The sequence below is a fragment of the Rhyacophila brunnea genome, unplaced genomic scaffold (assembly GCF_057557595.1).
Source record: "Rhyacophila brunnea isolate RB1 unplaced genomic scaffold, BYU_Rbru_1.0 scaffold_9, whole genome shotgun sequence".
NCBI lineage: Eukaryota > Metazoa > Arthropoda > Insecta > Trichoptera > Rhyacophilidae > Rhyacophila > Rhyacophila brunnea.
The window spans coordinates 43353037-43380935 of NW_028233361.1; the positions used below are offsets into that span (position 1 = coordinate 43353037).

The 27899-nt window shown below is 32.3% G+C and overlaps 1 protein-coding gene and 1 non-coding gene across 2 annotated transcripts; both read left to right on the forward strand.

Annotated features, from left to right (window-relative positions):
* On the forward strand, positions 1–27568 carry LOC147063681 (beta-1,3-glucan-binding protein-like). Its single transcript, XM_085959841.1, has 8 exons — positions 1–153; positions 16247–16474; positions 18023–18270; positions 19718–19854; positions 21486–21649; positions 24208–24456; positions 26344–26489; positions 27327–27568. Exons 1-8 carry the CDS (start codon positions 21–23, stop codon positions 27516–27518), a joined length of 1497 nt encoding a protein of 498 aa, XP_085815967.1. The 5' UTR covers positions 1–20; the 3' UTR covers positions 27519–27568.
* On the forward strand, positions 16683–16753 carry TRNAG-GCC (transfer RNA glycine (anticodon GCC)). The gene has a single exon. It is a non-coding gene; the product is annotated as a tRNA-Gly (tRNA).
* Positions 27569–27899: the final 331 nt, after the last annotated feature.

The following is a 27899-nucleotide window of genomic DNA, read 5'->3' on the forward strand; positions in this document are numbered from 1 at the left end:
AGTGGTCAGTCGTTGTCAAAATGCGTTCGCGAGTGGTTGGAGTGCCGTTCCTTCTCTGTGCATTGGTGTTGTGCGTCACGGAAGCCCAGTACGTCATTCCTGAACTGGATTTCCAAGCTTTGACTACGGGAGGATTGCGAGTTTCTATTCCAGGTTAGGAACAGCCAGGAATTGGATAATAGTTTATATCATAACGAATTCCAGGTATTGTTTATACCATGTTCCATGCCATTCAAGTTTAAATTACAGAGTAATATAATAAGATATTGAACGAAATGCGCAAAACTTTTCATACCTACACTAATCAAGCCAACAACTTAACCCATGATAAACTCACATTTATTTTATATATTATTATTATAACATAGGTAATAATATTATTTATTAGGTTTTTCCTTAAATACTGACGACATCGACAGAACATTTTTTTAATATTAATTAATGCTACAAAGTTTGCTATAAAAATATAGTTAAGCATTTTTTTATAATAAAACTGGCAGAATCGTTACAATGCCGGCATTTCTGCTTATAATTATATAATATTATATACTTTTAGAAGGTTTATAGAGAAAATAAATTAAAATGATAATATATACGTAGATATCATATTTATCTGAGTCATAATCACCCGTGGTTGATCCATTGATGGACGAAGGCCTCCCCTAGCTTCTTATCTTCCTTTTTCTATTGTACCTACCAGACATAAATTCCGAGCATTCGTTAAACAAATATGTACATTTTCCTTCAAATATTTTGAAAATCGTATGCAAGGCCTGAACAAAAACTAACTATAATTGCGAGTGAGAAAGCATTCGGCACGCTTATATCTCGTCTCCGTAGATGTTAAGGGAGCCACTTCATAAAATCATAATGCTGACAAACAGGCGCGCAAAGATATTGTGTGACAAAAAAGTAACATTTTTTTATTAAACTTTTTTGTTTTTTAAGATATAACGGTGAAACTTTGAATATATAATATACTTTGTGGTGTTATCTTTTTATTATTTTGTATAAATAACTAAAAAAAATAGTATCTTGGAAGCTATGTGTGTTAGGTACACATAACAGATAACCGATAGGCTATATCCAATACGCCGCATCTTGATGCAGGGTTTTGAATGTGTGAGTGTCCTACGAAAATGAAGCACGCATTATGCACGTGCATTAGTGTGTAATACACCAACATTAAATGAGCGTAAATGCATAAACCGAGAGCAGTTTTCAGTATTCGACATAAAACGTATTATTGACACGTGTGTAAGTTTAACCCGGGTTCTTCTTTACTCGAGTCGATTACCTGCTATCGCCTTACCCGTTATGTACCTATTTCAGTTCCCATTATTTCTGAGTTCCCTGGTTTTTTTTTTTTAGAATTATTAATAACCATGTCCTTGCTTTTTCATACAAGGTGGTTTGTTAGTAATTTTGAACAATCACAAACACCCAGGCTTTGAGAAAAACACATAAATATTTTTGTCGTGACCAGGAATTGAACCCAGAACTCTCGGGTGGAAGGCCAGTGCCTTACCCACTGCACCACGAGAGCCGCCTGAGTTCCCTGGTTAGGTATATCTCTTGACCACGGAATATTGAAATGTACAGTTGGCACACGTGTGTGGTAGTCAAAAGAGTTTTGTGGCTTAAATCCATTGATCACTGCATCATTGATAATTATAAAATGCTTTTGTGTACTTGTACTCATTTTGAGAAGCAACGTGATGGAATAACGTGTTATAGTAAAGTTAATAATAATAACATTGAAATTCTACTGTGCGTTATACGCAAGAAACACGGCTTCATTTTGCCGAACAATACCCACTCTCTTTATATTATTACTCTGAGGTTGTAGGCGTTTTTTTAGTACACTATAATAAAAAAGTATTAATTTTTATTGAAAAGGGTTTTTTTTTTGATATCTTTATTTGTGTTTATTTCTAGTAAGATGACGTGATGGTCTATTGAAATTTCCTGTGAATGTGGATATAAATAACAATAAAATGGTCAATTATATATTAAATGCATACATTCTTAAAAAAATCTTGTGATAATAAAAAATAGGTAGTATCCGCCACGGATGTTACCAAGTGTCCGTTTATTAGCTGTGTGTTGCTGGCAAAATTCATTTATTATATTATTTAAATGTGTTTGGATCCAAGGTATGGACTTAGGTAATAGATTTGCCAAGTGAATAATATCTGTTTTCTCGTAATAAAAATCAATTATAAAAACCTCTTCGGAAGGTGGATATATTATGTATATTTATTGAACATACTTACATAATTCTGAAAACATATAGCCAATAGAAAAAAATCTTTTTCAAAAAAGTACGACATTCGGCAGGAATCGAACCTGCGTCTCTCGGGTATCGCACCCTGTGCATTACCATTATGCTACGACTGCCATGCTTAATTGCGACAAACTTTAACTATTGGCCTTTTTAATACCTGCTCATAAGTGCTCTCCAAATTGAGTTACGGTAGGCGATCGATTTTTGTATTCTAAATTAATTACTAACCAACGTCACAGATCACTCCAATATTTTGTGTTGTAACTTACTTGAACTTTCTAATTATTTTAATTAACTATTTCTTTTATTCAACGAATAATTCACAAGATTTAAGAAAGTACCATTCTAATTATTTTAAAATTACATTCTTGGACAATGGTACATTCTTAAATCTTATGAATTATTCGTTTTGAATAAACAAAATATGTATTTATGATTTTGACGCCCACGAAGGCCGCGCGGCTTGAGCGTCGGCCTATATCGTCGTGGGTCCCAGGTTCGAGCCCTGGTCTGGCAAGTACACATATATTTTTTCAATTTTTGTATGAGTCAGGGTATGGGTACCTAATAGGTTGAGCAAATGGCTGACATACATACATTTCTCGTAAAAACCTATTAATACAAACCTCCACTATCATATTATTTATGATCATAATATGATCTTCTTAGGATTGGATATGGTCGAAAAAAAATGATTTTGTTATGTTTTGGGTGATACCTACTGTGTAATCAATTTGTGAGAAAAAACTGTCTAATAAATATTTTAGTGTGTAGGTATAATTTAATAACTTTGTGACTGGTTTGAACTGTTTCGAGGCCCCGTTTTTTTCTGAAGAATCGATTGCGCTATTTACGTCAAGAAACATCAGTTTTGCTAATTCTCATTTACAAAAATATGCCAAACAGAATAAGAAAATAAGCTAGCTGATAGAAAAAAAATGGTAGTTTTTTTTTCTAAATTAAAAAAACTGGAAACTATCATTTTAAAAATCTTAATATTATTTTGATGAGATCGTAGAAAAAAATATTGTTTCACAACTATTAAATCTCACAGGTAATAACAACTAAAAATTATTAATGCTATTATGAAGATTGGTCATCACTAGGGATCCCAATCCCGGGATCCCGAGCTATTTTCGATTCATATGAATCCCGGGATTGGTAAACATAATCCCGAAACTTTCAGGATTGATTTTTTATGAAAAATAAAATAAAAACGAAACAATAATAGAAAAAATACTTTTAATAACAAATAACTACATTAGAAATAAACTGAGTTTGAATGAAGTTTGATTTATTACCCATGTGTAAGTTGCAGATTCATTTTATTTTTTTCACATAAATTAATAAAAACGAGTAAGATTTTTACTTTTAATAAAGTAATTCCACCATGATCTCATACGTTATACGGCAGTTTCATATTTGGCTGACTAATTAGATTTATGAAGCGGAAAGGCCATGCAGTATACACTATGATTTGCTTTACTATTTTAAATCTCGCTAACCCATTCATTTAGTCTTTACTATCAGAAACAGCAATCTCATATTAAATTCACATTATTATTTATAGTACGATATTATTTATTCCATTAAACTTATGTATTTCCAAGATTGAACGTACACAATATTAATAAATGTCTTAAATAGTATAAATTATACTAGATTTATTTTTGACCGATTTTATCAATGTTATTTGAATACTTGCATAAAATTTTTATATTAACTATGGAAAAAAGTGGGATCCCGGGATTGTCAAATTGTAATCCCGAAATCCCGGGATCAAAATTTTGGCTCGGGATTGGATTACCTAGTCATCACTTAAATATTGTATAAAACGTTTATTTTAAGGTCAGCACGGTCTATTTTACAACGTTTTTATTAGGTCGTATTCTTATTTGTCCGGTGGTTGTTTATCCGATACAAATCTCGAAATCGATTTTTAACTAACTTCCCGCCTAGCTAGACATTTGAAACTTTTAGAATATATCAGAACACGACGCCAATGCATTTTTAAAATACTTTTAGCCGTATTTAAGAAGAATTAAAATTCATTTTCAGTTAATTCTGTTTTGTATGAAAAGTTATTTCGGAAGAAATCCGTAATCCAATCCACTATTATTGGTTGCTAGGAGTCTGGGGTCCTAGCAACTAAATTATTAATATATACGTGCGTTACTATGGAAATCAATATGAATGTCAAAATGACATTTCAGTATTATTTCTATCAAGTACAATTTTTTTTGAACGTTTAAGCTAGTCAAGTCAAGTTTATATTATGATTCAACAGAAAATTTAAAAATGTTGTATATAAAAAGTTATTTTTATCTTGTAATTGTTAATGATAATTTTGTGGAATATTCTAGCTTTTCTAAAAATGCTAGATTTAATGCCATTTGCCAGATGCGAATTCTCCAAGCTAGTAAAAATTCTAGATCTGGCAAAGAAAACGTTGGTTGGCAACGCTGCCGCTGATAAATCTATGAATTATATATTTAAGTATATTATATATAAAAAAAATTAATAATTTCGTAATAAATCGAAGGTTGACAACATTATTTGAATTCTAAAATAGAGAATAACATTGAACACTGAGTATAATAATATGAAGTGTGTGATTAATATTAATTGATGCTTTAGTTTTATCTATTCTATATGCAATATTGCAACACTGATAATATTAAATTATATTAATACATGAGAATAGTTAATGTTTATTATGATAATGAGGCGCTGACGATTAAACAACAAAAATGCACAGATGAAGTTGTGTAAATCGATTATAATATTGTAAAAATCGTTTGTTCATAATATTATTCTCTACCCTATTGTCTAAATAGAGTTTAATAACAAAGATGTTTTTATATACACCACACTTATTTTACCTATTCTTTTAATTAAAATTATGTCTAGAATATTCTTAACACGATGTATTATTGCGTCTTATCTATTTTGCAATCGTTACCAATACTTTTAGACTATACCTACTTTATCTACTCAGCATTGAAAATATTTATCTGTTTGCCCTCATCACTAATTATTGTACTCAACATTAGGGATGTACCCACCGATGCACCTGGATTTAATTTGACCATATCAGATCTTAACAAGATCATAATATTATGAGCTTCCACACGTCACTGTTCTGGCAGAAGACACTAATTCGAAAAAATGACATATTGAGTTAGTTATACCAAAATGTTGCTTATTTCAAACTTTACCGTCTGGAAACCTTCTTAATAAATAAACAGTCTTTATTGTAAAGTCATCCTTTTTACGATTACTTAATAAACTCACATAATAGACCATTTCAAACATTTTAACAATTTCAAAGTCAAATTACACAAAACTAGTATTCTCCAGTTAGTGTGTTCTGCCAGAACAGAGACGATATTATTATTATGATAGTGGAGGTTTGTATTGGCATTTTTTTTTGTTTTTTGTGACATGGCTGCTTTCTGCAAATTAAAGAACATAGAATTTTCATATTTTGTAGAAAGAAGCTAGCCATTTAAATACCAATATAACATCTGATATAATTTATTTTATATCATTGAAAGTTTTATAAAATCATAAATACATGTATATAATATTATATGTATCATTAAAAAATTTAAAATTAGTAGGTACTTACTACATTAAAATTGTGTAGAATTAATTAATCATTTTTTTTAACATATTAGGTAAAAATACTCCAAACACACTGAAAAATAATATGTTTATTTACCAGACCCAGGATTCAAATCTGGGACCTACGACATTATAAGCCGATGCGTTAGCCATTTGGCCATCGAACACAGTAGACACCTAGTATAATCTCACGTAAAGACAGATGTCGAAAAACAAATCTTACGTCCTCCAGCACGACCTACGTGCTGCAGGTCTGACATGGCGGGAGGCGCAAGAGTTGGCGATGGACCGAGGGAAGTGGCGTGAGCTTGTGTTTTCACTATGCCCCAATGCTGGGTCGTGACAGCGTGGAAGAAGAAGAAGAATACTTAGGGTGGGGTGGGTCCTGATTCTCGCATTTAGTGTCAGGCTGAAAACCATTATTATTTATTGTATCCTCGATGGAAATTCGGCCTCCGGGAGGTGGCAATCAGATCTATAAATTCTGTTTTCATTTATAATTAGGTACATACCCATGAAAACTGCCTCTAACTCTTTTTTATTATATTAAGTCACTATATCTCGTTTAATCCTTCTTCTCTTCAATTATTATAATATAATATATGCACACGAAATCATACAACTGTATAAAAAAGGTTGGTTGTTAACAAATCTAAAATTTAAAGCAGAAATCAATACTATTTTTATTTTAACAGGTTTTTTGGATATCTTTATATTAATGTTTCGTGGTGATTTTATAAAATATACACGATATATCCAATTTGAAATGTATTTGTCAGCTAATTAAAATTTTAATCGTTTTTAAACAGGTTTCTATGAACACAGTGTAAAACTATAATGCATTAAGTGCAAACACTATTGAGATAAATAACGTTATTAACGATATGGGGCTATTGCAACCAAAATGAATAAAATAGCATTGTAGGAAATGTGTAAATAGTGGATAAATTTTTGCCACGTTTTTAACTATATTTTTGTTTATGATATTATGTGAAATGTCGAACATAAGGGTCGTCTATATATGACGTCACTGGTCACGTGTTGAGGTTTTATCCAAATATTATTGTATAATATTCTCATTTTAAGAGCATTGACAGTATCGAGACGGAAACTTTAACAGTTGTCAAAAAGAGCGTCAAAAATGTAGACGTTACGAGACGCTCGTCTTTTCATTAAAATATCCAAGTGTAAATCTTAGATTAATACACTTTCATGTTATTCTGCCATGTAATATCACCAGTGTAAATGTGCTTTATACAAAATACAAAACGATATAAACAGACCCCTATAATATCACATCACATATCCAAATACAACCTTCTGAATATAATAATATGGGGTAAGATGACAACACCAATCACCCCCTTATATACGTTCTAAGGGAAGAAGAGCCTGATATTTATTTATTCAATTTATTGAAGAAAAAAACACATTGTGGACATCCAGGACATTCATAACATCAGATTTAAATTTAAAAAATAACTGGTCATATTCAAACAAGGTAAATAAAAATAGATAGTTACCTATCTAATACATAACCATATTATTATCTACACAAGAAAGAAGAAAAATAAAAATTGAAAAACATGTCTAAGTGTACGGCCTGAGTGGACACCGTTCTGCGGGGCATGAGCGGCGTGCGCAACTCAAACGTATAACCGTATAAACCAAGGCCTGAACAAAAACAATGTATAAGTGCGAGTGAGAAAGTATTCGGCACCCTTATAATCTCTGCGACACGCGCTAGAGTAAGATAAAAGGTTTACAGATGTGAGAGATGGTTTGCTAAAGTGTCGCCGCCAAATATTAGTTTGTTGCTTAACTAAGAGTCGATAACCGTGTTGCTAAAATTGATATTTTTTGTGTTAAACATAAAGTCAGTGGTAAATATTTTTAGTTAATTAAGTAGAAAAGATGGTTCTGTGTATTGTATTAAAATGTGGTAGCCGTACTGATAAGCAAGAAGATGGTATTACGTTTCATAGGTAAGTTGATACATGTTCGTGATAATTTATTTGTATATTATTATGTATTTTAATATCAAGTGACCTAGTGTTTCTTTAAAATAACTTAAATTATGGATATCTTTACATAATGGTTGCATTTTGACCGCTTAAAAATACTATATAACGTAAAAAAAATAAAAAAATATATTTTAATTCTGAGCGTTTAGTGCGAGCACTAGCGAAATGGTCTATGGTCTCAAACATTTGTATACGAATGCGTTCGCTTGCCCACAAACTAAACGCACGGCACGCAGCTTCGTTTAGCAATGCAATGGGTGGCGTCTAGATGTATCTATAGTCTAAGGCAGGGGTCGGCAAACCGCGTGCGGCTCTTTGGGTATTGGCGTGCGGCTCTTTGCCAAATTCCCAAGTCACATTTTTTACAAAAATGTATGATTGTTGTCGTTTTAAAATCCGCCCATTGCAAAGTCGACAAATTAATTTTTTCTCCATTTTATATTGACACGAGCACTTTTGGAATAGTTTTTTTTTGTGGATTTAACAAGCAAAGAGTTATGTAGCTCCCAATCTGAAGGTCTTGCTACCAAAATTGAGGATTTGGAGAGAAAAAAATGCAATTTAATTTCACAACATAGCGGAGCGCTCTAAAAGATCTACATAATAAGGTAGATACTACAATTTTTAATACTTGGTATAGCTTTCCGAACTTATATTCGTGTCTACATAATATGTATGTGAACAATCATTTTCAAACATGAACAATATAAATAGCATTTAGAGAAGCCAAACAACCGATGAGAATTTGAAGTCGCGCCTAAAATTGTACAAGTTACATACCAAACATACAGATACTCTCCAAAGAAATGCAAGGAAGGTAATTAATTGTTCAATGAACATGAATATGACATATTAGTTTTAAGGAATGCGTGAAAATTGTATGTTGTATTGTATTTTCTGTATAAATTATATTTATAATTTCAACAATAAAAAAACTTATATTTGCGTTAGTTTTATTCGCTAAATATTCTTCACTTGATAAATAAACGATAACCTTCACTGAAATAAATCATATTTATAAAAATATATGTATGGCTCTCGAAAACAAATTTAACCGTTGTGATACTCATATTTGGCTCTTTTGGTCCAAGAGTTTGCCGATCTCTGGTCTAAGGTATAAACGTGTTAATGTTACACTATCTTTATACTTATATGCAAAATAAATAAAATTCAGTTTGAAATTAACTTGAATTTTATAATTCGTTTGCTGTGAGGTGTGTGCCGGTCTGTACTAGGCTTTATTTGACCTTCGTATATTATTATTATGTAATATTGAAATCAGCTAAGAACGTGTGTAATAGTATACACTAAGTATGTGTGCACACACCTGGATTCAATTGTATTACACTTACAATAAAAACAACTTTAAAAGTATCTGAGAACATTGCTAAGACAAGTACTAGGTATGTGGTTTTTGCGATACCCGGATTCGTGTTTTGGCGTTATCACTAATTCTAATGAAGACGTATTAATGAAAGGTCATATTCCGTGCAATCAAATGGAAACAGGTTGGCTTAAAATTGTGATATCTACAGTAAACACAGAAAAAACTTCAATTCCAAGAACGTCAGTATTCACAGTTTTTAAGCGTCACGGCTAAAAGTGATTTTTGCTGTTTTGTGCTGTCCCGTTTTTTGTACGTGTGAACAGACCCGCTTCGATATATTGTGAGAAATGTGCATTACACAAGGGCGGTAAAAAATACATTAAGTACATAATATTATGTATTTTTTACAACGTTTTTCTTAGCTCGTATTCTTATTTGTCCAGTACAAATCTTGCAATCGATTTTTAACTAACTTCCCGACTATCTAGACATTTGAAACTTTTAGAATATATCAAAACACGATGCCAATGCATTTTTTAAATACTTTTAGCCAAATTTTAGTAGAATTGAATTAATTTTCAGTTAATTCTGTTTTGTATGAAAAGTTATTTCGGAAGAAATCCGTAATCCAATCCACTATTATTGGTTGCTAGGGGTCTGGGATCCTTACAACTAAATTAATAATATATACGTGCGTTACTATTGATATCAATATGAATGTCAAAATGATATTTCAGTATTATTTCTATCAAATACATTTCTTTTTGATCGTTTAAGCTAGTCAAGTCAAGTTTATATGATTCATCAGAAAATTTAAAAACGTTGTATATAAAAAGTTCTTTTTATCTTGTAATTATTTAAGTTAGTGACCCCCCCCCCCCCCCCGTTATGTCCGCCCACCCTTCATTATTTTTTTACTTTTAACACTACAATAAGTCTTGATTAGGGATTGCAATACCGGTATTTCAAAACAGTTATTCCAGTATTTATCAATACCGAAATACCGGTTTTAAAAATCCAAAATACTGAAATGAATAATAAAATGCATAATTCTTGTCAAATTTGGGATCACAGAGATTATAAAATATATTTTTTTATCGTAAATATTTCACTATATAATGTAAACATTAATTTTACTAATGGTTTTGTAAATGCGGTTAAATATTAATAAATCTAAAAAATCTTAACACCACTGCACGTGGATATACTGAAATATGACTATATTCTGAAACATTAGATCGAGAGGTTTAAAAGAATACTATTTTATGTAATAAAATACTTTATGCAGTCATCAAATGTTTCAAATAAATATAAAGGATAATAAGGCTTCAAAATTATATAAATAGATTATCTACAGCGTTTAAAGAATGTCCAGGGTTATGCTCTGAAAATATCATAAAATCTCCATTTTGACCTACGTTGGGCATGTGGGCCCTTACATAAGGAATTTTAATTCAGAAATCTTGTGAAATATTTGTTGAATAAAAATTCGTTTATTAAATAAATTATTAGCAAGTGCAAGTTCTTAATTAAATTTGAAACGATTCAGACACCGGTTCGTAAAATTAATAAGGTAATTATTAATATTTTGAATTAAAATACAAAAGTCGACTGTCAAACAATAACGCGTCCTATAGTGATCGCTGTGGTTGATGATATAGGTCACCGCCTTCTTTCGCTTAATAAAGCATGAGCATAACTTTTTGCACAAGCAACAAGTGGTCCACTTTTCAGCGGTCATAATCAGATTCCAGATTGCTTGACATATTGATTCGCCCTTTCTCGTTTCAAATTGAATTATAAAAAAATCTCACATCAAATATATTATTAACTATCAGTGTTATTTATAAATAATATACATTCCTGTTCATACATAGCAGTACATTTTAGATTATGGATGTTTGATGCACGGCATTAAAGAATAGTGACGCATTGATATTGAAGTTTGTTAACGTTAGATTTACATTGTGATTTTAATTTTAATGGTTGTAATATTCACTGAGTTGCGCATGAATATTTGACTGTACAGTTCTAAGCCGAAATTGCAACTGGATTGTTGGTTGTCATTTCCGCTTGGTATTATTGTCTGTGCCAAACAAATGACCACAAACAATAATACTTTGGTTGTAGAGTTGGGTAAACCTCTACAAACCTTATTTCTTGAGGTAGATTCTAAATATATGAAAGTGAAGAAAAAATGGACCCACGGTTAGCTCGTGAAAAGCATATTAAATTATTGACAAGTGCAAATACGTTATAACAAAAACTTGGAGTGATCCAGACACCGGTTAGTTATTGATTTAAAATACAAAAGCCGACTGCCGAATAATAACGCAATTTAGAATTCAGTCAGTATTTAGTGAGAATTGTAAAAACACTAGGTACCTAGTTAATTTTGTTGCCATTAGATAGGACACACATAGACATAAACATATTGTCGAGAGCCATTCCTTTACCTGCAGTCTCTGGATAATTGACTGGTTCGTTCTGTGCTCTGTCCAAGAAATATGAAGAATTCGGAGCCAACACCACATTTTGAATGCATCATTTGCCTTCAGCTTCTTTTCCCCTGAACACTATTTAGTTTTCAAATATTATATAGTATATAGTTCTTAGTTATGAAAAAAATGTGTCCACCATTCCATTTTTGGCTGTAAATGTGTTCCTGATAGAAAAAAGGATGAGAACCCCTGGTGTAGACTGTAGATATTATCTACCTGACTCACAATAAAAAAACCTGTTTCACGATTAAAAATCTCTTGATAATAAACATAAACATATGATTAGTGAATCTTGTTTGAACTTCAGTGAATTTAATTAATTACTTTTTTACTAGATGCCATTTGTTCTCTCTTGAATAATAAATTCCTGCAACTTTTTACATATCTTTTCCATCACAACGATTAGTCAATATAGCTTGGTCATAATAGCAAATAAAAAATTTTATGAAACGTATTGAAATTTAAAAAAATAAATAATTATAAATAGTGTTGCCATATTTTTCTGTGCTGATTGTAATACATGTAGTATGTACACTATCTAGCAGGAAAAATGGGATACGTCTACCAAATGTAATAATACCTATATGTTTTTTTACAAATATCAAAATGGCGAATACAACTATTTTACACTTGCCAATGCCAGAAATTAAAACTGTTGACACCTTGCATGGTTACCTACATAAAAATAAAACTGCCACCGTCAAATTCTAATAGGAAGTACTGGTATGGAAGGGTTTATGTGGGAGGGGTTGTTTTCACTTTAGTTTAAACCACAGATTCAGGGAAAATTAAATATTGAGTATTGCTTTATACACGAGATATAAGACATATATATTTATTGAAGGAAGAAAACGTTCGGATTACCTACATCATGGACCCCATATCCTAAAACGGGCCAGGATCTTTGGCGGGCTCCCTAGCCATCGCTAAGTTTAATGGCATGAGTGCCGCACAACAGAAGTGTTTTAAAAGTAAAAGTAAGGGCCTTCGATTTATTTTTATGGTTTTTATGTAGTTTTAATACATCTACTTGAATTATCCAGTTGTCAAGACTGAATACGTGTATTAATTAAGGCTCTAAGTACCAAAAAAATAAAAACTGACATTTTTATAGAAAAATGTTCTACATACCAACACCAATAACTTCAACTATAGTCTAAGTGCCTCAAGCAAGTCAAAAAAATACAGCAAAATAATTAAACCTGTCGACGTTGTAAGTCCGTTAGCGTGTTTTATTTATAATGGTGTAAGTAGCACTGTAATGGTCAACGGCATTCAATATAAAATGGCTGACAATGGTGTGTTAACACTTACGAGTTCTTAATACCTAAAATTATAGAAGCTGCCGTGATTGCTTCACAATGTAAAACCACATTTTTCAAAAGGTCTGCTTCATGAAATTTTACTGCAATGACTCGGTATTTTGTACCTACAGGCAATTCTACTTTTTGGTACTTAGAGCCTTAATTAATACACGTATTCAAGTATCAACACAAAACAATCAAATTGCATCTAATACTCATTTTTTAAATGAAAAATTCCTTCTTATGAAATAGCACCGCAGGCGACTTTTTTTACCTACTATCAGAACAAATTTGTGATGTGTGTTTATCTTAAATATTTGTTCAACCCGCGACGCCGCCCCCCCCCCCCCCTAGGCTAGAGCCCTGTTAGCCCCCCCTTTGTGGGGGCCATGACCTACATGCTATTATTAAGACTACCCATTCGTAGTTTGGCGCGAAAAAAGGTGGCGAATTACGTTAGGCAGTTTCAAGGGCTACTTCACGAGCCTCGACTATCTACCCTCTATCCTTCCAGCCATGCAGTAGCGTTTTCCAAATGGTGTACGCGATAAAATTAAGGTGTATTTTTAGCGAATTATTGTATTTTTAATATGTACATCCATTTGAATTATGGAGTTTTCGAGTATCAGCACACAGCTAAAAATTGCTCCGTACAACCAAATATTTTAAATTATCAATATCATCCCGCAGGCGACTTTTTTTACTATTAGAGCATGGGTTATGCAATATGTACACACACAGTAAAAATTTAATACGAATCAGTAGCGTGTTATTGTTGTGACGTGAATTAAAATACCTACTGGAAAACCTGGTATCAAAAAAAAATGTTTACTAAGCAATGACCTGGTGCGAACTTATGATTTAATAATACTCCAAGAATGAATATTTGATAAGATGACATACTTTCTATTAATATAGTTAGATACTTATTATATTATGCATAATCATTAAGCAGGGCCAATCCATTTATGAGCGCTCGCCATGGTCAAGTGGGTACTTGAAAATTTCCATGCTATTTTTTTCAATGTGTATTTTTAGATCCACAAAAAATCTTAATTATAATTTTTCTAATTTTTTTGTTGTAATAAATATATGCTTTTTTTTAAATTATTTTTTTTAATTCAATTTATTTATTTTTACATATTGTGGACATTACAAATTATGAGTTTAAGACAAGCACAACATGACATGAAACATTAAAAAAGAGAACATAATATAAACATAGGTACAACAGCAGTGAAAATACAATTAAGTATACATATTATTTATAATATAAGTTCAAAGAATTACTCCGAGTGTGCTAAGGAGACCCTATTTTAAGAATTTATAAAATAGCGTCCACCTAAATTCACCTCACGCAAGAGAGAAAATAAAATTCATTATAATAAAATATAAATAAAATAAATAAAAGTTATATTATAAATAACACTCACTATAAGCAATGCGAAATGAAATTGTTTGTGTTGAGACTGATCATCATAATTTGATTCACTGGTGGTTAATTTTAATCTGAGATGCGGTTCCACATCCAAAAGCCTGTTCCTTTTTTTGACTTAATGTCTACAAATGCTAAAAAAGCAACTTCACATAGATATTAAATTTGAAAAGGCAATATGTATTTCAGGACTTTGTTAAAATTGGAAACACATTTTGCATTTGCAACCAGAATACCAACCAAGAACAAGAACAGAAAACCTGTAAAGTACACTCCTTATATTTATTTTTCAAGAATCCGTCTGAAGGTAATTAAAACAATAATTGCTATTCTTCCGCATGCGATAAATCTTCTAGAATGGCTGTTGTATTGATGTCGTATTAATGTTTGTTGCACCAGGCGCAGCTAGAACTCTTCCCGTAGCCCTGGGGGTATGCGTATCACACTTTAGGAAACACTGCATTAGAGTAAGATAGGATTTATATTGCTGAATTTGAAAAAATTGAAAACGTCGCCGGAAAAAAATGATTTGGCTGCATTTAAAAACTGCGAGCACGTGCTGCTGAAATTTATTGTTTTTGTGTTAAATATAAGTGTTTAAATTTGGTAGATAGTCGTACTGGGAAGCAATACGATGGTATAACGTTGCGTAGTTAAGTAGATAATAATAAAATCGTTGTTCTACTGTGCGTTATACGCTAGAAAAATGGCTTCATTTTGCCGAAAAATATGCCCTCTCTATATTATATATATATATATATATATATATATATATATATATATATATATATAATTACTCTGAGTTACCGACCTTTCTACGTTAAGTAGGTATATGATATTCAGAAATATGATGCGCGTGAAAATAAATAAACTAAATAGCTAGCGTTTTTCAACATATTTAAAACTGATGGAGGCATCAAAAAAAGTTAGTAAAAACGCCACAAGCCAGATGCGTTTTTTGCAAGCTAGATGCCAATCGAAAAATGCTAGATCTGGTAAGAAAAACGCTAAATTGGCAACGCTGATAATAATTCGCTGGTTTGCCAGTATTATACATACTCCTAATATAATTACAGTACACTCTCAGTAATCCGCCGCTCGATTATCCGACAACTATTAATAATTATAATCCGCCGTTATTTTTAATAGTTTAAAGCACAAAATCAAGCTCTATAATTCACTGGTGTTCGTATATAAATTCAGTAGTCCGCCGTGTAGTATTTATACATTGCAAATGAGACTGATTTATTTTGGAAACTTCTCCCTCGTAAAACGTACGTTCATCGCGAAGACAGTAATTCACCAGGGAGGAAAGTGCGCAAGGACTGCATCACAATTATGCCGTAGTCCAATGCAACTGGGTCACACAAGCTGAAGCTTTTGGTCATAGGGAAAGCCAGGAATCCTAAGCCATTCAAGAATGAATCCCTCACTGAACAATTGTTTGTGTCAAATGATTTACTGTTTAATATTTAGTTAATAAACTTAGTTTATAAACATGTATAATTTAGTGAATACATAAATAAAACCGTACCTAATTTGCTGGTATAAATTTTTCAAAAAAACTATTTTTACGAAATACTTACCTGTTTTAATTTTTACCACAATTTGTATGTATGCAGTATAATTCGCCGCTTTCACTAATGGGACACTTGTCTGGTTTTTGTGGTGGTGGATTACTGAGAGAGTATTGTATTATACCTACGTACTGCTAATATTACTCATATTTTCATGCTTTCAGATGCCGCTGGAATCAGAATGTTTGGCTTCCACGCGCGGGTGAATAGTCCATTGAACGGCAAGGAGGGCGGGCCTATCGACGGAGATGTGACTACTCCCACGAACGGACGATGGGTTTTCGAAGATAACAAGCAGATGCTGCAGGTGGACGATGTCATCTATTACAGAGTATTCGTGCAGAACGAAATGCTTGGTTTCCAAAGAGATGGGCTCACGTACACTGTTAAAAGTAAGGGGAAGATTATTTTTATCAACTTTTAATAATTGATTAGTACGTACAATGTCACAATCATATGGCAGTGCCTCTTTAATATGTATTTCTTAAATCATTCAATCAGATTTTTAACCTTAATATTAATATTTAATATATGTTAATAAATGAATACATATTGTAATATGCAAAATAACATTTTATAAAATATAACAACCACCGGTATGCAACGGTAGTTCAGTGGTAGAATGCTCGCCTGCCACGCGGGCGGCCCGGGTTTGATTCCCGGCGGATGCAACTTTTTGTATTTTATTATTAATATTATGTATTTCTTAAATTATTAATTTATATTAACTTTTTGACAAGGATAATAATATTATGTCTTATCGCTGGGGGTCAACAAAAAAAAAACGTTTAGAACTCATAGTGTACCTACAATCTCTTTATTTTACAAACATACGAAACACCGCCAACCTCCAAATACCCGTCTGAATCAGTAGCCTTATGTTGAGTACTCCGCTACATGGAAGTACATTGGAATGTGGATATGTGTCTTCAATCGCTCTCAGACATATACATGTTTCAATGTACTTCCGTGTAGTGGAGTTACTCAGCATCAGACAACTGATGGATTTTTGAATAAGCATTTTTTCTATTACATGAATGAATATCAATTCATGTTTAACACATTTTACGCAACTCGATGTACTTCGGAAAATCTCCAGATAACTATGTAATATGCTCACGATAATTAGTGGGTTAGAGTTGGGAGGATAGACATTATATTAAATGGGTCAAATATGTTTCATTAACCCATATTGTTTAGTTATTATATTGTGAATCGATGGAAATTGTAAAAAAAATAGGTACCTACAAAATTTGAAAACACCTCAGAGAAATACAATATAATATATTTCCAAAATTCCCTGCCAAATAATCACTAGAAAATATCTTTTTGAAAAATACGATACCCAGCGGAATACAAACATGTGAAAAACGAACAAATAAGCTACGTGCATCCCCCGAAATTAGCTGATAGTTTTTTACACCTCTCTAAAGCGCTTCGTTCGCAGTCGGCTTTTGTATTTTGAATCCAAATATTAAGGGCCCACATGCCCCACGTAAGTCAAAATGGATATTTTATGGTATTTTCAGAGCATAAGCCTGGACATTCCTTAAACGTTCTAGATAATCTATTTATATAACTTTGAATCATATGGCGTATTTCAAAAAATACTACCTAATTCTTATGTCAATATTTATTATAAAACAATCATTATTCATAAGATGTTTTATCACATTTGAATGGTCAAAGACATAGGTTATAATCAGTATCTTTAGAATTATATTCAAATGTGTTAATCGTGCCCATTTTTTGAAAAATAAAATGCCTAATTCTTGTCAAATTTGGGATCACAGAGATTATAAATATAATTTTTTATCGTAAATATTTCACTATATAATGTTAACAACAATTTTACTAATGATTTTATTAATGCGTTTAAAAATTAATAAACCCTAAAACCTCAAATATTAATACAATGAAATGCTAATTAACGTTTTCAGATCTCGTGCCACGTAATACTCCATGGCCAACTCCTGGAGGTGGAAGGAAACCACCAGTCATTGATAATGGAACTGGAACCAAACCAACAAAGCCCACAATCCCACCGGCGTGTGCATCTAATTCAGTTACCGTTATAAACGGAGGCAAACCTGTGTGTATTGGGCAGCTCATATTCGAGGAGAACTTCAACAATCCGCTGGATGCTGCCAAGTGGATCGTTGAACAACGTCTTCCTGATCAGGATCAGGTACTATTATAAAAAATAAGCGTAGGAATAACAAAAATGAATGTGAGTCTTATAATTGTAAATTAAAAAGATACCATTTATATTCTATAGCCAGGCCGCGGCTTTGTATGGCGAGCTCCGATGGTAGGGCTAGTTATTGATGTGTTGTGCATTTTCAAAAATATCCATACCTACTTATTATTTTGTTATGTACCCTTAACTCCCCTCTCTATAATATCTCGATTTCGATAGGTACGTGATTTCGTCTATTACAATGTAGGTACCTACTCAAAATTATATTATTGATCAACCCCAATAATTTATCCACCCCATCTTGCCGTGTCACTTACTAGATACATAATATAAACCCTTAAGACATGAACTAACGTCACTAATATTACTAACTTACTATTTCATATTATTATACTATTGTAATTATATCATTCAACTCGGACCATTTCACTTGTTCAAACTTATCTCATCGAGTTGTTTCACTGCGTATCGAACTCTCCTGAGTTCTTTCTTATTGTTGTTTTCGACGACAATAATGAAAAAGTATCCATGCTCATGATTGAAAAATTCATGGTTTATGAAGTCCGTAGGTATCTATCAGCGTTCATTACAACAAACAACTTCTTTTGTAGTTTAGGGTATTTTTACGATGGTTTTCAGATTTTTTTTATTTTCGACGTTTTTTTCGACTTTTTTTGTTATGTGACCGCTCACTTAAAAATACCTATTCTCTGATATAACGAGTACAGCTTATAACGAGCAAATTCAGTCGGTCCCATCTTCTTTGTAAAAACCAAGTTCATCTGTACAATAATTTAAATAATAATATTAAATATATATTTTAAAAGTACCTACCTATAATTATTCACGAACGTCTATTTTTTTTTTAATTTCATTCGATTGCGTGGCACCCAGTTGTCCTAGTGCCGAATCGTCCTAGACCTACATCGAGTCTTATTACTGACATACATCTTCTACTAGACCACGTGAAGTATCGGGGCCCGTTGCTAAGGATTTCCGTTGGCGAAAACAATTTTTGGTACTGTTCGGTTATCAGGAATACAGCGGAAAACACATTTTTAAAATACCCGATATACTGGATTATTTGAGTTTGGGTTAGTTTAGGTTAGGTTAGGTTGGGTTAGGTTTGGTTTGGTTAGGTTAACCTAACAAATAATCCATTTTATCGGCTATTTTAAAAATGTGTTTTCCGCTGTATTCCTGATAACCTAACAGTATCCAATTTTTTTATTGTTTTTTTAAGGCGGCTGGAAGGGGCAGGGTAAAGAAAATCTAGCAGCTGCCATTGACTTCCACATTTACTCCGCCTACTACTTGAAAATCAATAGAAGAAAATAAGATGGATATTTTTTGAAAATGTATTGACCTACCACTTTTCTGTGTGTGCGCCTCCATATAACTAACTATGAAGTTACATTTTTTTTATGTTTTACAGGAAAATGAATTTTCGTCATATCAAAAAGTAGCAGTGAAAACAATGAAGGGATGGCTAACCATCACTCCAGTATTTTTGAGTACTCTTGGATTCAATCGCGACGATATTTTAAATGGACAACTGGATTTATCTGCAGGGTAAATTGATTAATCTTCAAAAATTATTTTCCACCGTCAAAAGTTTCCCTCTTTTCAGACAGTTAGGTCATGTAAATTATACGTATTACATATCGCCTAGGGATTGCAATACCGGTATTACAAAATCGGTATCCCATTATTTTTTGATACCGAAATACCGGTTTTAAAAATCAGGCAATACCGATATATTCTTCATTGAAAATGGAAACAATATGCATTACTTAAAATAAATGGTTTACCTGGACAAACATCAGCATCTCTACCATAATTGAAGCGCCTAGTTTCAAAAGCCCCTAAAACGGTTTTTGAAAATTTTTGAGTTAGATATGTATTTAGATGGATATTTTTGTTACCTATATGATGGACAAAGATTGAACTTTCAAAAATTGGGGTAAATTTCAAAACCCGCTAAAATGGTTGGGTGTGCTTATCAAAAACCCCTAAAATGGAAAGCCAAAATACTCTTTAGAATGTATCAAATTAAAAAATAAATACATAAAGTTCACAGATTTAATAGATATGATTTTTTCTCATTTTTCTCAGAACTACCTAAAATCGTTTTAGGGGCTTTTGAAACTAGGCGCTTCATATTATTTTTCCTTTACCTATTTTCAAATGTTTACATACGTCCATATTTAAATATTTTTGCTTTGAAATAATAACATTTTAAAGAGATTTTATATGTATATTTAATGGTAGATACCTATTTCTGTTTCTTCCATTATATATTTCACGAATACCGGTATTTAATAGGAAATACCGAAATATCGATATTGGTATTTTCATTCGGTATTGCAAACAATATTGACATATCACAGTTCATACCAGAAAGAGATGGCCGTATGCTATTGAGATAAAAAAATGATGCCTTGTTCGCAGAGCATTTTAGTCAGTACTATTCTAATTTGATTAGATTCAATAATAACTTTAATTTGATATACAACTTGATATTTAGGAACACCATTCAGAATTTTATATAAATATATTTGAGTTTTATTTAGACGTGCATTTGACCTCAAAACTATACGACCGTATATTACCGATAGAACAGCTGATAGTGAACTGTTATACAGCCAACTGCGTATATAAAAATTTCCAGACAAGTGTTCAGACATCCATAGTGTTCGTGGACATAAAAGAGAAATTCAAAAAGTGGCAGCGTTTTAAAGACATTTTAACATGGAACATGTTTTACTCATGATCTCCGGCAAAAATGCGTTACGAAAAATAGACTTAGAATAACTATAGACGCGCAGCCCGCCCACGACCCGCCCCAATTACATAAGCGCGCCGATTATTTTCATTTTACGTTCAGTATCCTACATTCTGTGCGACGTATTGTTCGTCTGTTATTATTACTTCTTTAATTTTATTATTGTAATTGCATAATTTTCAGAAAAGTAAAATTGTTTGAATCCTTTGGAATTGGTTACTTTGACAAATAAATTTTCTTTCGAATTTGGACAACAGAGAATCTGTAGGCAAATCATGTTCCATGTTTAATAATTTAGCCGTCGTGGTTTAAGTAACGATCATCTGAGGGGCTCAAGGGGATTGTCTTTAATAATTAAACAATAATTGTGTTTTTTATTATATTCCAATGAATAAATCTGTGAAATTTAAATTTTCAGATGCACTGCTCCAGTTGAAGACCTCTGCAAACTGAAGGCAGACTACATGAACGTTTTGCATCCAGTTGTCTCGGGAAAGATTTCCACCAGGGGTCTATTTAGTTTTAAATATGGCAAAGTGGAAATCAGAGCGAAATTACCACGAGGAGACTGGATTTACCCTGGTACGTTTTTAGAGATATTGTAACAATATCATAATATTATATTCCCTTACTTCCTTGTAGTTCCCTTTTCAGCATGAAACCGTCACAATTTAAATGGATATTAGTGACATATTATGTAGGAACCAAGAACTCGAGCACTGTCAGCATATAGGTCTGCGATATAGGAGCTGACCTCAATTTACTAAATATCTGTAACGAAGGGTGGAGATAGGCTGTTGAGATGCGCCATAAATAGTGCGCATTAAACTTTGTTAGTCATACGTAATCGTTTTTATTGAACTAAAACTACAATTTACATATGGTATTGGTTAGTTTTTAAATATCAATTAAGCCCTGCCTACACCAAACCATAATAGTTTTGGTATATTTTGGGCGATACGACAAAATTGTATACACTTTTTTATCCATACTTTTTGGATTACGAATACATATTACACATATTGTTGGTTAAACTATAATAGATAAAAAACATTATTCTATCTATAGAATATCCAAAGCTATGTTTGATTTAATTACAGAATTTTAGATATTTCATAGATAGACGAGTATTTTTTTACTATTCTGTAGTCTATTAATTACCTATGGCATGGCTTTCGCAAGGTTCAGATGAATTTAAAAAACTAACTAACACCCAGTAAATTGGAGTCGTATTTCAATGAAAACAAATACGTATGACTGACAAAGTTTATTGTGCACTATTTATAGCGGATTTTAACAGCCTACCTCCACCCTTCGCCACTGCCAAATATTCATCTACAGTCAGCGCAGTATCTAATTTTCACATACTTCAATAAAATAACCGACCACAATTTATTGTATACTAGTCAGCAAGTATCCAATTATTGCATACTCAGTAAAATAGCTGACCTCAAAATTATAATACTCATTTCATCTACAGTCAGCGTAATATCAAATAGTTGCTAATAGCTGATCATGAAAATGATTTATTTCAACCCATTATTCAATTGTGCGTATGCAATAAATTGCAGATCGCAATTGATTGGATATTTCACTCATCGCTCCTCGGACTGAGCATTTTCTCACCGCGCCTCTCCTTGCACTGTTTAACTGTCACACATGTACTTACACAAATTTACATTAGGTATCCAGTAATAAATTCTCTCTATCACACTCTACACGAACAACCAACCACCAGTCTTTCACCCTAACCATATGAATCCCAAACATTATAAGTAAAACAATCAGTAAGGAGCAGTATTTAAATTACCTACCATATACATTTTACGTTGCCAATTTAATATTAACTTAACATTGGATCTATATTTTATTGTTTGTTATATTATGGGTCATCCGTTTGAATTAGATCTTCCAAACCGATTTTAACTGAAACCGGCTAACCGGGGGTATTTAAATGAACCGATAACCCGGTAATTTCATACGGTTAACCGTTCTTCTTAGTACATACATATTGTATATGAACCAAAGAGACAAACCATAACCAAAATATTTGTAAGAGCTATTTCAGGAATGGCACCCCTCTGTAATTAACAACAAATAACCTCGCCTATGTAAATTACCTATCATACATAATCATCTATCGTTTAAATGGATTACCCACTTATCCTTATTAGTAGATATTGCAGCGGTCTTTTAGTTTGGTCAAATTTCCAAGAATAAAAATAATAATCTATAGTGTTGACCAGGGGCTATCCAATTCACAACTTCCTTGGGTTTTTTGGGCAATGTCGTTAATAAGTTGAGTGCACGTGTCTTATGCCGTGTCCACATCGGCAACCTCATTAAATTTCACGATAACTATCATAATTTATATGACCATAAACTATTTTAATCGAAATTTAATGAGGTTGCCGGTAACTTGTTGCCAATGTGGACACCGCTTTATGCATACATATTTTTACCTTCATGAAAATAAAATATACCTACAGTTTTTGAATTTAATATTTTAGAAAGCTTGGTGTCAGTTTTAAAACCATTATAAATAATTTGTGGGAAAGAATTGAGCAAAACTGGTGCAACAATTTTAAAGAATAAAGGGAGTATTTTATTTTCTATTTGAGCAACTGACAAAAGATGAGAATGCAATAAGCTATAAATTGACAATCTATGTTGAATCTGATATTTTAAAATACATTCAAATTTTACCTTTTTTTTAAATATTGTTTTCATAAGATGTACATAGTCATTTTATAAATAAACTTACCTCCGTATATATAAAAATAATATTTCTGTTATAACTGGTTAGCCAGTTATTTAATCCGAAAGTAGCCGTTAACCGGTCGGTATTTTTATTCCGGTTAATTGGAAGCCCTGGTTTGAATTCTTTGTCTGGGTAAATATGGGATGTTTTTTAATTCAATGCACTTTTTGTATGTTTATGTATGTTGATTTCAAGATTTTTTCTAGTGGTTATATTATATTTATCAGAATTTTTTCAAATTATATATGTTTAATAAAAGTTATTTTTATTAATTCTACTTTAATCGAGTAATTTACGTTGAGAGCTGATTCTGACAATAAATCCATCTTCGGAATTCCATCTTCCATTCAATTTATTTATTGTTAACATTTCTTTTCAGAATTATATCTTCTACCCCAGAAATCACTGTACGGCGCGTCCGGATATAATTCTGGAGTCATCAGAGTGGCCTTCTCGCGAGGAAACCAGAACATCATTGTCAATGGCCAGAACTATGGCAGCGTCTTACTATCCGGCGGAGTTGTTCTCGATACGGACGAACCCTGCAGGAGTCGGGCAATAGCCTCGAAGAGTACAGATGCGGCGTGGGGAAGAGAGTTCCATACGTATGGCATCGTTTGGACAAAGGGTGAGTAAATAATATCTTATACCAAGAGTTGGGTATTTCCCGAGAAAATCTCAATCTCGAAATTCGGATATATAAAAGATAAGAAGATACGGAATTTCCAGAAAAGAATTCTCGAGATATCGGGAAGTTTTAAAAAATACATGTTTTTTTATTTATATAAGAAGACAAACAAATAGAAGTAGGAAAACAAAAATAATTCAAAACATTTCATAGAATTTCAAAAAACACAGACAGTCAATCGCGTACGGTTTTGAGAGACCAAATTCCTTGATGTTGAAAAATTGCGCTCATTTTTAGTCAACGTTGGCTTAAGGCTATACTTCAACTGAGGCATGGTCTAAAAAGATCGTGACTACGCGACGCGCAGATTGTGCAAACAACGGGTGCAGAACAAAACATAATTTTTCACAAAAATTCAACATGCGTCCATTTAATGTTATGTTTATTGTTATATTAGTAATAATAATAATATATTCATTAGCATGATTTCTTTTTCGAGTAAATGCGTAACTTTTTTAGTCAGCTTTACACGATTTAAGAATATATTCCTCCGTCGCCATAACAAAACAAATTGACGTTCTCACAGCTCGGCTATCGCTCTCCGATTGGCAACGAGTGCGAAATGTCATGCCACCTATTTTTGAAAATTATTTGTCATTTCACTGATGTATGCTCCTAATTATGTTAAATCAAATCAGTTAAATCAGTCTTTGAACGTTTTGTGTTTTCTGTCCACATTTTTCATATAGAAAAATAGATATTTCAATTAATATTTGATAATCCGGGATTTCCCGAAATGTTAAAAATTTCAATTCTCGAGACTTGGGATGAAAAATCTCGATTTTTCTCTAGAATTCCCGAAACCCAACTCTACTTATAACGAAGTGTCTTTTGGAGGGAGATACGCCGATACGATGGAGGGAGGTAACCGAAAAAAATCGAAACCGAATCTTCAGTATTTTACTTATTAATACTTACTGAACTGCCCATACTCGTTTTTTCGCATGTAAAAAAATAATAATAATTCAGTATTTTTTATTATATTACTATAATATATCTAACATCCGAAGTTACTCAAACTTACCCCATTTATAATCTTAATTAAATACCAGGGTGTCATTTGTTAGACAACGGATTGTGATTGATGATTCACCCATTTTGGAATAGATTTGAGTTCGCATCCCACTCGGTCCCACTATTTTCTAGATTTTTTCTACTGTGTATATGTGATTCTCGTAGTCCACAGCATAAGCCACTGGCCTATCATCTGGGGGCTCCGGGTTCGATGCCTGGTGAGGTCACAATATATTTATGGGATTTTCTCAAAGTCTGGGTGATTGTAATTATTTCACTTATTACTAATTACACTACTGTCATTGAGCTTCATTGCCTGTTGTGGTGTTACAAAAAATTGAAAAATGAAATTTTTGTTGTAAGGTTGAAAAAAAAACTATTTAATATTTATACTTTTTGACTCATAGTATTAATTAAAGGTTTTTAATTAATTGAATCTTGTTGAAAACCCGCTGAAATATTATAATTTGTAATGTTGTAGCTTGGTAGCTCAGATATATTCGATACGTATTAACGTGATACCTATAGAAACAACAAAAGTAAAGTTGAGCAAAATTTACCATAATATGATTTAATAATAAATACTTATCTTATATGTTAATTAATACGTAGCATTTTGTCTTTAGTTACTGGGCATGCTCTGGATCTACAGCATCTACGGACCATACGCCACTGCTATTTATATAATTTCTACCTATTTTTTTTAACAAAAATATTTTAGTGACAATAATGAGTTACAGAGACACATTTAAAAAATGTTTTCAATCATCTATTGGTAGGTATTTAAAATTAGCTTTATTGTTTTTTTTTTAGATTCCATGGTATTCTCTGTAGACGGTGTGGAATATGGTACAGTCGTTCCTCCCCCAGGTGGATTCAAATCATTGACGAACGAATGTCCGAATTTGGCAGACAACGTTTGGCCATCAAACAATGCCAATACTCCATTTGACCAAGAGGTACCTACTTTTTACATACAATTATAAACGAAACGATTTGACGATTTGACACTAGGTCAAATGGGCGATTATTATTTTAGCATTAGAAATCGGTAAATGGGTACGTTAAGTCTTGAAACATTAAGTAACCAACAGTAGTCGAATATGTACATACTATCACCAGATTTAAACAGCAATTTACCGCCACTACACAATTTTACTATTAATACAATACAATATTCTAAAACATTAGTACGAGAGGTTTAAAAGAATACTTTTTTATGTAATAAAAATACTATATGCAGTCATCAAATGTTTAAAATAAATATAAAGGATAATAAGGCTTCAAAATTATATAAATAGATTATCTACAACGTTTAAGGTGTGTCCCGGATCATGCTTTGAAAATAGAAAAAAAAACTCCATTTTGACCCACGCTGAGCACGTCCGCCCTTAAGTTTTCTTCATTTTAATGAAGAGATTTTTGACTAATTCATAATTTTAATATGTTTTATATTTATTTTAAATGACATCGATTTTCATAAAAGAGAGATATTCGAGTATCTAAACATTCTAAACTATAAGTTATATAGCTATATTTTACCTATTAAGAGTAAACTGAGAAACTTTGCTATTGATTAAATTGATAAAAAAAAAAATTGTATTTAATCTAATTTCAACGTTTGAGAGACTGGTTGTTACGAATTTACGAAATGGAGAGAAACCTTTTTGTTTTAAGCCTATTGGTTACAACTTCGCCATTGTGCTTTGTATTATTTAATCATTGTTTGTCATCTCATCTTTTTTTGGTGTTAGCCTCGGATAATTTTTTTTTTTTAAATTGTGTTTATTTTCCAGTTCTACGTATCCCTGGGTGTCGGAGTCGGAGGCACCTCTGACTTCCCGGATGGAATTTCTAACAAGAGGTGGAACAACACCAGCCCCAGAGCGAGAGGAAGCTTCTACAGAGACATCGAAAATGTGAGCGCCAACTGGATGGAGGACTCCAAGTCCATGACTGTGGACAGTGTAAAAGTGTGGGCACTCTAAAAACTGCCAAAACTACAATGAACAAAACTTGACTGTGTGCCATACTATATGAGGTGTATTTATAAAATCGGTAGCGTTTATCAGTGGCATACCTGTAAGGGCTTTTGGGCCTTATGAATTAGACCACCTCAGATATTTAAATCCCCAATCCCTACATTTTATACTCACAAGAAGTTTTATTGAAATCTTACATGAAATTTAAAAAATTTAAAAACAATGAAACACTAAAACCTATATTGTATTGACAAGGGTGTGATTTTTTGATTCAAAAATACCAACACTTACTGTAATTACCAAGATCTTGAAATTTTGTGATTACTTACTATTATATTGTCAAAAATGTCATAGTTATGTGAACAAAAAAAAGTGTATTTTAAGAAT

Bases quoted from the DNA above. Each gene is read 5' to 3' on its own strand.
- LOC147063681 (XM_085959841.1), top strand. From the start codon at position 21: ATGCGTTCGCGAGTGGTTGGAGTGCCGTTCCTTCTCTGTGCATTGGTG. The intron at 16,475-18,022 runs GTAAGGGGAAGA...TAACGTTTTCAG, and splicing joins GCTCACGTACACTGTTAAAA to ATCTCGTGCCACGTAATACT. The intron at 26,490-27,326 runs GTACCTACTTTT...TTTATTTTCCAG, and splicing joins ATACTCCATTTGACCAAGAG to TTCTACGTATCCCTGGGTGT.